This window comes from Lissotriton vulgaris, chromosome 8 (assembly GCF_964263255.1).
Source record: "Lissotriton vulgaris chromosome 8, aLisVul1.2, whole genome shotgun sequence".
Taxonomy (NCBI): Eukaryota; Metazoa; Chordata; class Amphibia; order Caudata; family Salamandridae; genus Lissotriton; species Lissotriton vulgaris.
In genome coordinates this window covers 1426600709-1426614303 of record NC_141696.1, presented here as the reverse complement: position 1 = coordinate 1426614303, position 13595 = coordinate 1426600709, and the positions used below count along the sequence as shown (strand labels likewise).

The 13595-nt window shown below is 41.4% G+C and overlaps 1 protein-coding gene across 2 annotated transcripts in view; it reads right to left on the bottom strand.

Annotated features, from left to right (window-relative positions):
- The window catches only part of LOC147698867 (uncharacterized), an 81284-nt gene extending 67900 nt beyond the window's left edge, over positions 1 to 13384 (bottom strand). For both annotated transcript variants that reach the window (XM_086935481.1, XM_086935482.1), the window contains exon 1: positions 13280 to 13384. In XM_086935481.1, the coding sequence (XP_086791607.1) occupies positions 13280 to 13364 (85 nt within the window). In that variant the 5' untranslated portion in view covers positions 13365 to 13384. The remainder of the gene's footprint in view (positions 1 to 13279) is intronic.
- Between the last annotated feature and the right edge of the window lie 211 nt (positions 13385 to 13595).

Genomic DNA, 13595 nt, shown 5'->3' with positions numbered 1-13595 from the left:
AGTCAACTGACCCCGCATTTACTTAGAAGTATTGATCTGTGTACTTGTTTATCTGGTCTTGGAATTTATTGTCCTTTAAATGCTAAGATGCTATTCTGGGTGGCAGTGCTGTCTCTCTGACGGAACCCGTCAAGGAGATCATCACCGGGGCATGGTCGGAAATGCAGCGTATCAGATGCAATGTATTATTCAAGCAGCTCACGCTTTTGTGATTTGTAAAATTGTACTGCAGTTGGTTAAGGCTACTGTGTCTGGTCCATAGATGGGTGAACACTTAGGTGGTGTGCCCACCAAAGGCCCACCAGTCTTATGGTGCTCATAAAGGATTGGAGCTAGCTCCTGCACCTCGTATCTTCCCTTTCTGGCCAACTGTCTCACTCTAATGCCATCACATTGTTCAAGCTGCCATCCATTATCAAGGTGCCCAATGGCATTTCCGAAAGAGAAGCACCTAGTGGAGACAGTGTCCCCCTGTAGTTTGGGCGGTGTGTATACAGAGCACAGGATGACTGTTTGACAAATTTGCTCAGTGAGCCGTTCCAAGTCCAACCAGGTGTGTATGGTGCAGAGGATTTTAGGAGGATGTCTGTATCCCTGGACCCGATGTTGAAGCCTGCATGTGCATCTGTCCTGGCCTTGCAGTGATGGCCTTTTAAGTGGGTCTCCTGTTAGAGAACTAGGCCTGGGGCATGTTGTCAGACATATTGCAGTACTAGGGTGCTTTTAACCTTAGAACTCAGACTGTCCACGTTCCTGGACTGGAATTTTTGGTCAGTGTGAGCCTGTTACCTATGTAATGTGATAAAATCGGGCCTGAACTGAGCTCACCACCCCTCTCCCATGACTGCCCCACCTATCCACCTTTGTCTCGCCATGCAACAACAATTATACTTGATGCACTGTGCAAAACCTAGAATGTAAAACAAGAGCATAACATTCCCATTAACTTCCACCTCCCTGCTACCCTGGCCCGTGGGTTTAGGATTGCCCACCACCTCAATTTACAAAGTGCCTGTTGCCCTAAAATGAACAATGAACATTTTAAGGCTTGGCTACTCTACCACTACGTTATCAACTACTCATGCCCTCAGATACCCTTGTGAGACTGATTGTGCTATCTTTTCCCATGTATTACCCATAGATTGATCAAGTGCACAGTCCCTCATGCACCCGCATGCCAGCCCAAGTGCACAAGGGTGAACATTTTTCATTCAGCTTCACCAAGTTCACCCTCACCAAGCAAGAGAGGATAGCAGTACCTTTTGCCCTTGGTGCAGGCTCATTAGATAATAAAAGATCAAAGTCTGAATAATGGTCCCCAGTAGTGGAATCCCACAGCCTGTCTGGACATTAGCCCCTGGGACAGCCATTAATGTAATGCAATTGGATGCTCATCCTGCATCAGCAGTGTCTCTCATGAAACCTCTTCTACTGCGCCATTGGTCTGCTGGCTATTTCTGAATGCTGGGGGATCTGTGCCTAGTTGGCCCGAGGGGTGCCTGCTTCAATTCCCTCAAGGCTACCGCCTCGCCTAGGTATGTCAGCCTTCCAGGCAGTCCCACGCTTCTGCTGGCGAAGTAAAGAACCAAGATTTTCCCTCTACCATGACACACAGCTTGACCGGAACAGCAATGTGTACTTCAATTCTTTGGCGCAAAGTGTCCACTTTACTTCCTCAAAACTGCGATGCTAGCGCTGTACTTGCAATGTAAAATCCAGAAATAAGCACATATTCGCGTTTTCATCTTTCAAGTTCACAATTGAGCGAGCTGCCTAGAGTATAGCGTCCCTGTCTCAGTATTTGAAAATGCTGGCAATAACAGTATGTGGGGGCGCCACCAGCCTTCGCAGCGGGATTCGCACCCTGTGCGCCGATTCAGGCGAGAAGATTTTTGAGAAGCTCTTAGGGTGAAGAAAGTTAACTATTAGGTCTTCCACAAAGGGGTCAGTACTAGGTCTCTCCAAACACTCCACAACCCCAACTACTCAGATGTTGTTTCCTCTGGCTCTGCCCTCCTTATCCTTGATTTTAGTGGCCAAAATCTCCAGCTGTTTCATTAGGCTGTGAAGGGGTGGATATTGAACTCAGCAGCCGTTACTTTTCTGGACATTTTCTGAAGGTCTGCCTGCAGAAGGCTGACATCTAATGTGACTGTGTCTATTTTGGGTTCCAATGAGGTCTTGATGTTCTGAATAGCTGCCATAATGGCCCCCAAAGAGGGCCCAGTGAGCTCTAGTTATTCCCCAGCGGGCCCAGCACCCTCCACAGACTGCCTGGAAACTGCATACTTGTTCGGTTTGTTCAATTGTGGCTGTAATTGTCCCTTAGGTTTCATCATGATCCCCTGAAGCAGCAACAGGTGTGACAATCTGTCGAAGGGGCCCGAGCACACCTCTGTGTTCTACTTGCTGGGTGGCCCCCCCGCAGCAGGTGCCAACCTGTCCCCCTCGGCCGGTCATTGACAGGGCCTCCTCACTCTTGCACACTAGTTCCGTCCTGTGATGCAGGAAGGCCTGGCAGAGGCACTATTCAGGGCGGCCACACCCCGCCTGCCAAGTTCACCAGTCTCTGAGCACCAACGCACAACTCTCTAGTCATCACAGGGGAAAATAAATCACCTCACCACCATCACCACTCTCCAGTTTTCCTCTAGCCTCATTGCTTTGCTGTCAGCTCAGCACGTCACCGCTGCTATGCTAATGGCTGGTTTGGCCTCTGCTCTAGTCAAGTCTCCACAGGCAATTTCTTTGGACCAAACACTCGTGGAGGCCAGTGAATGCCCTGAGGGTTTAATCCATGGCAATACGATGTCAATTGGGCCAGATTCTGTGTGGCATGGTGGGTCTAGAGTGTCTGGCTTGCGGGAGCTGCTCTAGGCTGGGACGCCTCAGGGTAGCCATTGCGCTATATAAATGATCTTTTAATTTTATTTCATTTGATTCCAAGTTGCACCCATATCAGCTTGAGCCAAGCTACGCCTCTGCGTAGCATTTAGATTTATCCTACTGGCGGTTGATTCTTTTTTGAGTTCCTCTGGGTGTGGCCACAGCATTCGGCTGACGCTCGCACTTTTGTTAAAGATTTGCTAGTCTGTATCTGAACACATGTATGCACTACATTACACTCGGGTCATGGCCTGCTTTAGCCTCTAAGGCTTACAGGGATACTGTGGCTTCCCTGATTGGAGAGGTGTATTACTCCTCCCCCTATGATCCTGAAAAAAATTTGGTAGTGGAGAAGATGAACTGTGACTTAAAGCAAGCCTTAACAGCTAGAGTGTTAGGTACAGGGCGTAGCTGAATCAATCACCTATGTGGGATAAAAAGAACACTTAATAATGTACCTACACAATACAGGGTCATTTTTTGCACCAAAATGTACATTCCAGACATGTTGGCGGAAGCCATGGTCATTGACGTAAATGATTGTTGTGCTGTCTTACATGATTTTCACATGTTTTGCCTCACTGATTTAATGAACAATTGAAGTTGTATGCCTCTACTGGAATCAAGGAGCAGCCGGTACCTTCTGGCTGGATTGCATTAATCGGGAATCTCATTCAAGAAAAGCTTGTGGTGTAAGGGAATTTGACCCATCATGCGCCACATCAGTGCAAATCCTTGGCATTCAAGGTACAAGAGCCGTAATATTACCATTGCTTGCTGACTCTAAAGACAATCATTTTGTCTTTATTGAACACATCAAGTTGCATCATGTGACTTATTCCAAACAGAAGGCCTTGAGGAGTCCTTGGTACTTACCTAACTCCTATTGTTACCAAACAGGCCATTTCTCTACAGCTTGTGAGCATAATCAAATCTATTTTTCCCCAGCATGTGGTGAGGTGGGGGCAGAGAATAAACTTCAGTTCATTCCTCATGCCACTATAAATGGCAGCCATACGATGTGAGTGAGCATTGTACTTACTACCACGTCTACTACAGATGATGGTATTTAAACTGCTTCATGTTATTATGTGGGAACAGATACATTTTTTATCTGACTCTTTTGACAATCCCACTATTCTAGACACTCTACCTACAAAGGGCTGTGTTTTCTTTTCCGCTGAAACACACTTATCTGATCCCTCCTTAGATATATGTATGATAATACTTTCCTCATTTTTTCTATTTCTTGGGATTGGATTTGAGATTGTTTTCTTCTAGCTAACAAATTGTCATTACCTTCCAGAGTGTTCTGCCACAGAACTTGGCGATGAAGTGTTAACGTCTAACTTATCTTCACATAAACTGAAAGAGTCCTGTCCCTTGTTAACATTTCAGCTGTTCCAGTAATGGATAAGGTCTCCTATGTTATCTTCAGCCCTTCAGAAATACTTCATATGTTTATGGGTGATGTCATTGGGCCTGGGTTATATTCTTATGACTGGGATGCTGACACTGTAACCTCTATGCTTTAGGAGCTGGAATATTATATTGCTTTTGAAAATAAAGACCGGTATCTAAATTCTGCTAATAATGGTGACATATTTTGTTATCAGTATTATGGGCCATCATTATTTACATAGAGCTGGTGTTCAATGCACAATTTTTCATTTCACACAATGGAAACATTGTCCAACTCCTCCACATGAGAGGTAAGCTCATATAGGGATACATTCCATTTTCTTGAGACATGATTCATTAGATCCAAACATTCTTTCATTTAAACGTATCCCTACACCAGCAAAAAAATATATGTTCACTCAAACCAAGCTTATATATATTGATTTGTTTGTCAAACAATTAGTCTTGAAAATCTATGAGTATTGGAAAAATGCCATTGAAATGAAATCAATTTGGGGAACCAAACATTGGCAGGATCAGAGCATGGACACCTTATTAAGAGTCTGCTTAATACCAACACAAATGATGTTTCCAAATCACACAGTCCAACTTACTTCTTGTCTAGGATTTGCTAAAATTAAAGATACGAATTCACCAAATATTTCTTCGATTGCCTTATTTAACAATTGGCAACATTTAACAAGTTATATTGAAAAGCAGCTCACTAGTATGGTGCAGAAAAGTACACTTAACTCCACATTTTCAGGACCAAATGGGTGGTTATTGTATTTAGTGGACTCATATGGCTGTTATGCTCATTTTTTAGATTCCACACAGGGGTTGAAAGTCAAGCAGACCTGACCCACGTTATTCCCATTCTAAACACTCAGGGATAGTCAGCACCTTTTGGTAGGGAAATTGTACCCACAATGGTTGGAACATTTCCACACTGTCTGAAGTAAAACAACATATCTCCCTCCTTTCAGAAGAAATAGACCTATCTGATTTTTGTTTGGTGCTAAATCCAAGCATTCGAAAAGATTCATTTACGCCACTTACAACGAAATTTGGAAATTGTCAGAATTGGGAGCTGCTAATTTAAGGCAAATTGATCAAGACAATTTGGATAAAGTACATGCGGTTGTGGATAATTGTATTAATACGTTGTCTTCTCACATTTACAGCTTGAATAACATTGTGTTGTCTGTTATCGATAGTATGCAAAATGCATGTCTTTATTAAACCATGAGCAAAGTCAGCTTAGATCTATTACGCAGTTTATTTGAACACTTCAGGTCTGCATAAATGACCGCATGCCATGGCGTTACCTAAACTTGTTAACTATTCTTGACTTTAAACCTGGCACGTAAATAGTAACTCATGGCCAAAAAATATGCCACTTACACAATGTTGCATTTTGAGAGGTTAGAACAACTCCCATGCAAGATAGCTGAGACACCTTCCATGGTATGGTTAATTCATGGCGTAATATCTTTGCCCATTTTGACATTCCAATTTACATACTGTATGAAACATTTACCGTTAAGTAGATAAGAAGTCCTGGAAGGGAGCATTATTCATGAGTTTTGGTCACTTCCTTTCGTTTACCGTTGTGAACAGGTGGACAAATAGGTATTCCTTAATGCAAATAAATGCAACTCCTCTGGTGGCCATTCACTTGTTTGTAAACACGTTATCATTCACAGAGCATGTAATACTTCAGTAGCAAATTTGGCAGTGTTTTCTAAATGGAATACCAGCCTTTTCAATTGTACCCACTCATTACTGTCCTTTACAAAGAAAGTTATTTGATGATAAGCGACCAAGTTGTTTTGGAATGAAGGTCAGAATCCCACATGTCCTTTCTGTTACCCGGATAGTGACTTGCTGTAATATTGTGCTTTCCCCCCAACACATTAATTTTTTGATAGTTCGTTATGGCCATAAATACACATTTTGAAGGCAGATTTTAACAAGCTAAGTTGACTCAATGACTTATTGTTTCAAAAAGACGTTGCATGAGCATCTGCTTGAGAAACCCTTGAACTGTAGGTTGCAAGGAGACAGTCAAGGTCTAGCACAAATCTTCCACTTTATATCGACAAGCTTGTACATCGCATCTTTAATGGTTCCAATTCAGCTGGTAAAGCACACTTTTTTAAAACAACAGGGACTAGATTAGTCAGTCTCTTCCAGAAAATCTTTGGAGTGATACTGGCCTATATACATTCTGTTTTCCATACCATTGATGTTATTCCTCATTTGCAGAATTTGCAGAATTTTGGTTCTATTTTTGCAACTCCACAATGGATTTTCCATTTCGAAGTCCACTAATAATGGAACTACTACTGCTCCAGCTGTTTATGAGCGCATGCTATGATTCATTGGAGTACCTTTACTCCAGGAACTGAACACTGACTGGTTATTGTCATCCCAACTCCCTGGTTTACCAACACACAACCTGTGCTTCATTGCCTATGGTGTCCCATTGAGTGGGTACTAGATATTTGCCCTGCACAGTAAATACCTGTTCCTAGGGACACAAACCTGTTGATAAATCCAATAACGACCCATTTTCAGAGTGGTTCCATGAACTTACAGCTGCTTCAAGATGCATGGTATGAGCTGCTCCCTACTGGGGAGATGGTTGCTTCAGCACCAGGATTTCTGAGCCCTGGCTCTAATAACATGAAAGCAGGACAACATACTACTTTCTCAGAATCTGCTGATAACGAGGATTATGTCTGTCCTTTGGAGCTTTTGAATTGGACTACTGCAGAATCATCGCCTGAGAAGACTAAACCCATTTCTCTATTCACTAAACATTGATCTTGTGGAAGACATCTTGGGTGCTTCCTGCTGAACCTAATTTGGCTCCCTTTTCAAAATTTTACTGGTCAATTTTGATTATGCCTATCATTTTGCATATTATGCTTATGACAAACATTGAATTTTTTTGGCTCGTTTTTTTTTTTTGTTGGTGGCTATGTTACTTTCCTGACCATAGTGGGAGGGGGTAGTGATTTCCCTTCGGCACTATTGTTCTTCCTTAGTTTTGCGTATTAGATATTTTTGGATGCTTCTGCTTTATACAGCCGCACATAACACATTTATTTTTGTGACAATATTTTTAAAAAATACGCTGTACATGTTGCTTAGTATTCAGTAACTCCTATTAGGATTTTGTACAAGGTCATCTAGAATACATAACATAGTGTACTGTTTCCTCTGCATGATCAGCAACAGCTCCTAACGTTTTGGACACAGCACAGCAACACAACTGCAGCTTTCAACACAGTAGTTCCTATCATATAAACTGTGTCTCGTTCCCTTGGGGGCATAGATAAGAATTCCAGAAGAAAGAACTGTCCTGGACAAATGACCTCACAGCCTGACATGCAGCTGTGTGAAAACGTAGTTTACACCTATGATGCAGACCACCTTACTAAGTACATTATTTTGGGGTCTGTTGACAATCCCAGAAATCACTAATATCCCTTTGGTTTAAAAGCGCCCTATAACATCAAAATCACATTACCAGGCTCGGTCCACTAGGTAGACCAGGAGCAACATGGCCGGTACTAGCCAGCTTTACACCACACTCTGTCATTGAAGAAATGACAGGTGAGGAATTATTAGTGCAACTAAAACAACTAATTAAAATACATAGACAATTGGTTCAATATGTCATGCGGACGCTAACAGTCCAACCTCCTATAAGGATTCAACAACAAACCCCTCACCAGGTTAAAACAAATAAAATCACACCATAGACTATACAATCAGTCTTTGGTAAATTGCCTGCAAAAAGGGGACAAATTCCATTCTGGATAGCTAAAAACACAGAATTTTAACAATCTGTTTACCAATGGGGATCGCACCACACCTGGAGGACTGCAACACTTGGGGTACAGTCTTTGCTGCAATCTACACAAAAACACATGGTGTTCCGTCAATGGCGGTAATACCAGATGTCCTGAAACAGATTCAAAATGAATACGGGGCAGAGCCTGCTTTGAATCTGGGTATGAAATTACCTACAGATTTCAAACAGGTCTCAGCTATAACATTAGCTAATATTAAAGGTGATGCAGCATCCGTGGCGATCCGCCAAAAATTAAGAGAATTTGATGTAACTGAGCAACCATTTGAACTGGCCAGAATAATTGAAAAATCCTATGAAGAACTAAGTAGAGATAGTTTGGGTGGGAAAGCCCCAACTAACAGAAAGTCCTGAAAAGGTCTTCATTAAAAACACTCTCACTGCTCCCAAAAAGCAGTGGTGGAATACTAAACAAACTTCTAAAGAGAAGCAATCTCAGTCCTGAGGAAGGTCTCCTCAAAAGGAGCCCTCTGAAAAGAGGTATAACCTCAGGAACAGGGATAATTTGAAAAAACCTGATCGATATCAAGATACTGGTACACGTTCCTCTTGTACCTTTCAGACTTCCTCACAGAAATCGGAAAGAAGAGGACGGTCAGAACACAAGGAAGAACGTGTGAAGTCCAAAGACGATCAACACGTTCCAAAAAATAAGAAAACCCGATTCACCAAAAAGAAGGAAGCAGGTCTAAAAATCAGACATGCCGAGGATCTTGAGGACACATCTCAAGTACAGGGAGTGGGGCCAGACAATGCTGGACAGCGCAGCAGAAGTCACCATAGCTCGCAAGATCTTGAAGCATCATCTGGAGACAGTGGACTTGAATGAGTACATCCAAGTTGAAATTGCCAATACCAGGTTTATTGTACCCCATAAGTTATATGAAGTATCGCTCCAGATGGAGGGGGACATAACTAGGAAAATAGGAGCACTCTTTTGGGAAAAGCTCTCTAAGGGTTATGACATTCTTCTAGCTGAAAAAGACTGGCCACCAAAATGTGTCAGGGTGTGCCCACATGGTGAAGACATCATTATGCCAGCCTTCTCCAATCGTATTCCAATTCATTTAAAATACACCTATGCCAGAAAATGGGCTGTAGCCCAAGCTCCAGAATTATATAAAAATCATGTAGGATGGGATGAGGATTCCCTTCACCATAAAATCCAGTTAAAAACTCAACTAACTGCATAGAGGCTGTAACCAGGTAAGCAAGAAGCTAAAAAACACATCAACTTGAATACCAAGGGGTGATTGAAACATGCACCTCGTCAATGAACAATCCTTTGTTTCCTGTCTCCAAACCAGACAATACATGTTGTCTATTTTTAGACTACAGACATTTAAACTCTTGTTGCACAACCTTTGCAGTTCAAAAGGCATAGTGCAGCACTAATGATTAACATTGTACGTAAAAAATATAAAACTACATTAGATATTTCTAACGGTGTCTTCTGTCAAAACTTTGCACCTAAAAGCTGTTACTTTACTGCTTTCTCAATCATGGGAACACATGGTCACTTCGGTCGTCTCCCCGATGGGTTTCAAGAATAGTCCAGGGTTATTTTCAGCCAGAGTAACAGAGTTACTACAAATGTATGATGAAGAGGCATTATCTTATGTCAATGAAATCTATCTAACAGACAATGACTTGGACAGGCACTTGAACAGAGTGAATACCATTATACTTGGTTTCGCCTCCGAAGGGTATAAATTCAATTTTAACCACATGGCTGCTGTGGGGATTTTTGCGCTGTGCTGGATTTTGCCATTTTGCTGGCACCATGACGAGCTCAGCTCGTCATCAGCACACGACACCCGTGGGTGATGACGAGCTGAGCTCGTCATCAGCATCGAAAGGGTTAAGAAATCAAGAATTGCCCACCTCAACGTCCTTTTTCTAGGATATGAGTTATCAAGTGAAGGCAAAAGCCTGGCAGCCAACTTTTTAGAAAAGTGCGCTGCTCCAACCTCCAAAAACGCTGAAAAACGTACAGTCAATTCAAGGTTTCCTATATTTTGGAAGAACACACATTCAAAATTTACGTAGAAAAGGTTAAACCGCTCTACGAATTAATCAAACCTGATTTCAAAACAGTTAATTGGACTCAAAAACACACAGAAATTTTGCGTTCAGTGCAAACAGACATGTTAGCAACAACACATTTAAAGACACGCGTAAACATACGCAATCTTGTAATGAGAATATTCCCAAGAAGATGAGATCCAAACTTGCTGTTGATATCCACTCATCCATCTGCATCTGACACAAATAAATAGCAGCAAATAAACAGAGTCATATGAATGCTATACAAACACAAGTCATCCTCATCAATGAACATGTTATTAACAATCTCAAAACACTGATATTTACATATAAATGTATTTTATAAGAATGCTTTGGGACTTGGCCCAAAGGTGAAAATGGCTTTTATCTTGGGCAGAAAATTGGGTAGGGTTTTTAGAATAGTTGAAGTGAACATTACCTTAATTGCCTGCGTGGTACTTATTTGCATCATGTTCACATTCAGGCATATTTGATATATTGTGATTATGTTTTATTTAGCTCTATTTCGTTTTGCAATACTCTTTTTGTCTAACAGCAGAAAAGTTGTCGATGTTGAGAAATATGCACAATTAATTTATGCTCCATTCCTCATTCAAATCTGCCATCTAGATTTGAAGCCCCAACGAGGCTGAATTAGTTCAGTGATGACCCATGCCCACCAATATATCTTAATATTATGTTATGGATAATATTGTCTCATGCTCCAGAGAGTTATGTGACCTTTCAACCAATAAAGTTTTTACCCACTTCATTTAGCACACGTACAGTAATCTGAATATGAATAAATACAAAGTTAATTAACCCTTTGATGCAGTGGACAATATTTCAGGTCAGACTCATAACCTTTGTAGTGCGGTGAGCATGAATAGTATGTCCACCGTACTGTTAAGAAAATCCTTCAGGTGAGTGCACCAGAAAGTTTTTCTCTTAAAAAAATAATACTGGAATGCAAGCGAACTTCCCTTATAGCTCAACATTATTTTTTTCAATCAGTTTGACGCACAATGCACTGATATCACAGTGAATAAACGTGATTGAAATTACAAGTCACCAAATGGTTTTACTTTTATGGGTATTTGGGTGTAAATCGCTGCCCCCAAGCAGTGATATAAAAGGGAGACTATGTCCCTATTCAGTGGAACCTATCACTAGGAGATCCCTGCTTGAGAACTGCTTGAGTGATCCTCTAGCAGGGATCCATGCACTAGATAGCAAGTAGTTTGTGAGGTACTCCAGGCATGGGCAAGTACTACCTCAAAAAAGTAGCAATCTCCCTGACTCCCTGCAGGGGCGATTAGTGGAATTTCCCATGCAAGTGGAATGACAGAAAGGCAGGATTGCAGAAACTCCACTAAAAGACAGGGATTAAAAAACAAAAACAGGGATGAGAGAGCAGCTCACCCTGGCATTGGGCTTGCCTCTGTCTCAAAACATCTCCAACAAACTTTCTGACCATCTAATTGCAGATTGGTGCCATTCACCCCAATCGTTACCTAGCTGGGCCAAAAAGCCAAGGATAACATTTTCAAAAAGTAACAAGTGGCAGTGGTGGCCGTCCAGGGATCAGGTAATGCCCTCTTCCCATAATAGTTCTCTATGTTCTTCAAGGGGCAGATTGGGGGCATGTACTCCCAAACTGCCAACCCTGGGCATCAGAAAGCCGGCCGACTGAATATCAGGTATCCACCTCAACCTCTAAGCCTTAACCGTCTTTTTGCCCAACTGTGACCCAAGAACATCCCTATCCCCATGTAAACCAAAAGGAAATTTGTATTCTTTTAATATAGGGGATGAAGCCCAATTTCCTCTCACTTTCCATACTGAATGGACACTCGATTCAAGATTTTAGGTCAGACAGCAACCAGGGAACCCTACAAACCCTGGGCATTTCTTATACCTAGAGACCCAGACAACCCTGGATGGAGTGACTTGCATGGATCTCATTGTGACCATGTGATGTCAATATATTCTTTGCATGGTCCCAGGTTTGCATGGTCCCGGGTGGCCCTGCCTCACTATTGGGGTACTGTTGTTATCGGGAGAAGTGTGTAAAGGCTTGATTCTAGATGCTTTGTGGATCTCAGCCGGATGTGGTTGAGCCCAAGCCCAAATAAAACAACTGCCCACATCATCAATATGAGTCACCATTTATGATGAAAATTACATTTATCCATTTTACATTTTGGGGCCTATTGTGTCGCAGGTGATATTTTTAGCCATACAATTCTGGTACCATTTTAATCAGGGAAAGTCTGGGAATAAGAAAGAGTAGAACATGTGTTAGCAGCAATTGACTTTCTCTCCATTCTTGTTTTCTAAATGTTACCCAGAATACAAGGAAGAACACATTTTGTGTAATGCCAACTGAGCCAAATGATAATATGAGTTGTACATATAACCACTATTCCTAAACTCAGTATCAAGGGCACATTAAATAAAGGCATAGGTTCTCTTCATCCCATTTTTCATGCATTAGATTTTACCACCTGAATTACTAAATTGTCAGTACGCAATGAACTGTTGTTATAAGCTGCAGCTCAGTTGTTGGCTCTTTATATTGGTTCTTTTAGGACCACGAAAAACATGATATATTCCTGCAATCAAAAGTCTTATAGGGATGAAACACTATGTTACTTTTGTAAATTGACCATGAGGGCAAAATAATATACAGATGAAAACATTGTCACCCATTCCTATTTTTCCTATTTATTTATTTATCTATTTTTTAAATTGAATATTATACTACTGGAGTGTGGAATGGCAAAATATTTTAGGCATGCAAAGATGTTCATGAGTGCACCTGGGAATTTGTTAATAACCGCAAACTCTGTTGAAATCACATAAAGAAAGCTACAAGTACATTTGTGACTTGGCCCCATGATTTTTAAATATGTTTGCACTGGGTTATCACATACAGGTGAAATTAGACAATATGAAGTATTACTGTTTCATAACAGCACATCCGTTAGGCCGGGACCCATAGATTGTGTCAATTTCTGACATATACATACATATATTAATTTCATTTATGAGTATACATACCAGTATCTTTATCAGTAACTGTCTCAACACAGATAAGCCCTGCCGTAAGGGCCAGTACCAGTCCGCAGACAAGCTTCGGTGCCATTGCTGACGAATGAGGGCAGGAGTCTGGGAGTGTCATAAGCAGCTCAAAACAAGGTGGCAAATTTATACACTCCATGCTGTACTTCTGCCAAAAAGATTATTGTGATATTTACTTTGGAATGGTGTTCTCTCTAGTCATGCTAGATATTTGTGTTGTATATTTTACTCTTAACCCCATTAACCGCAGCATTTATAATTTTTATTTCCAGCTATTTTTTGCATTTTACTCGAA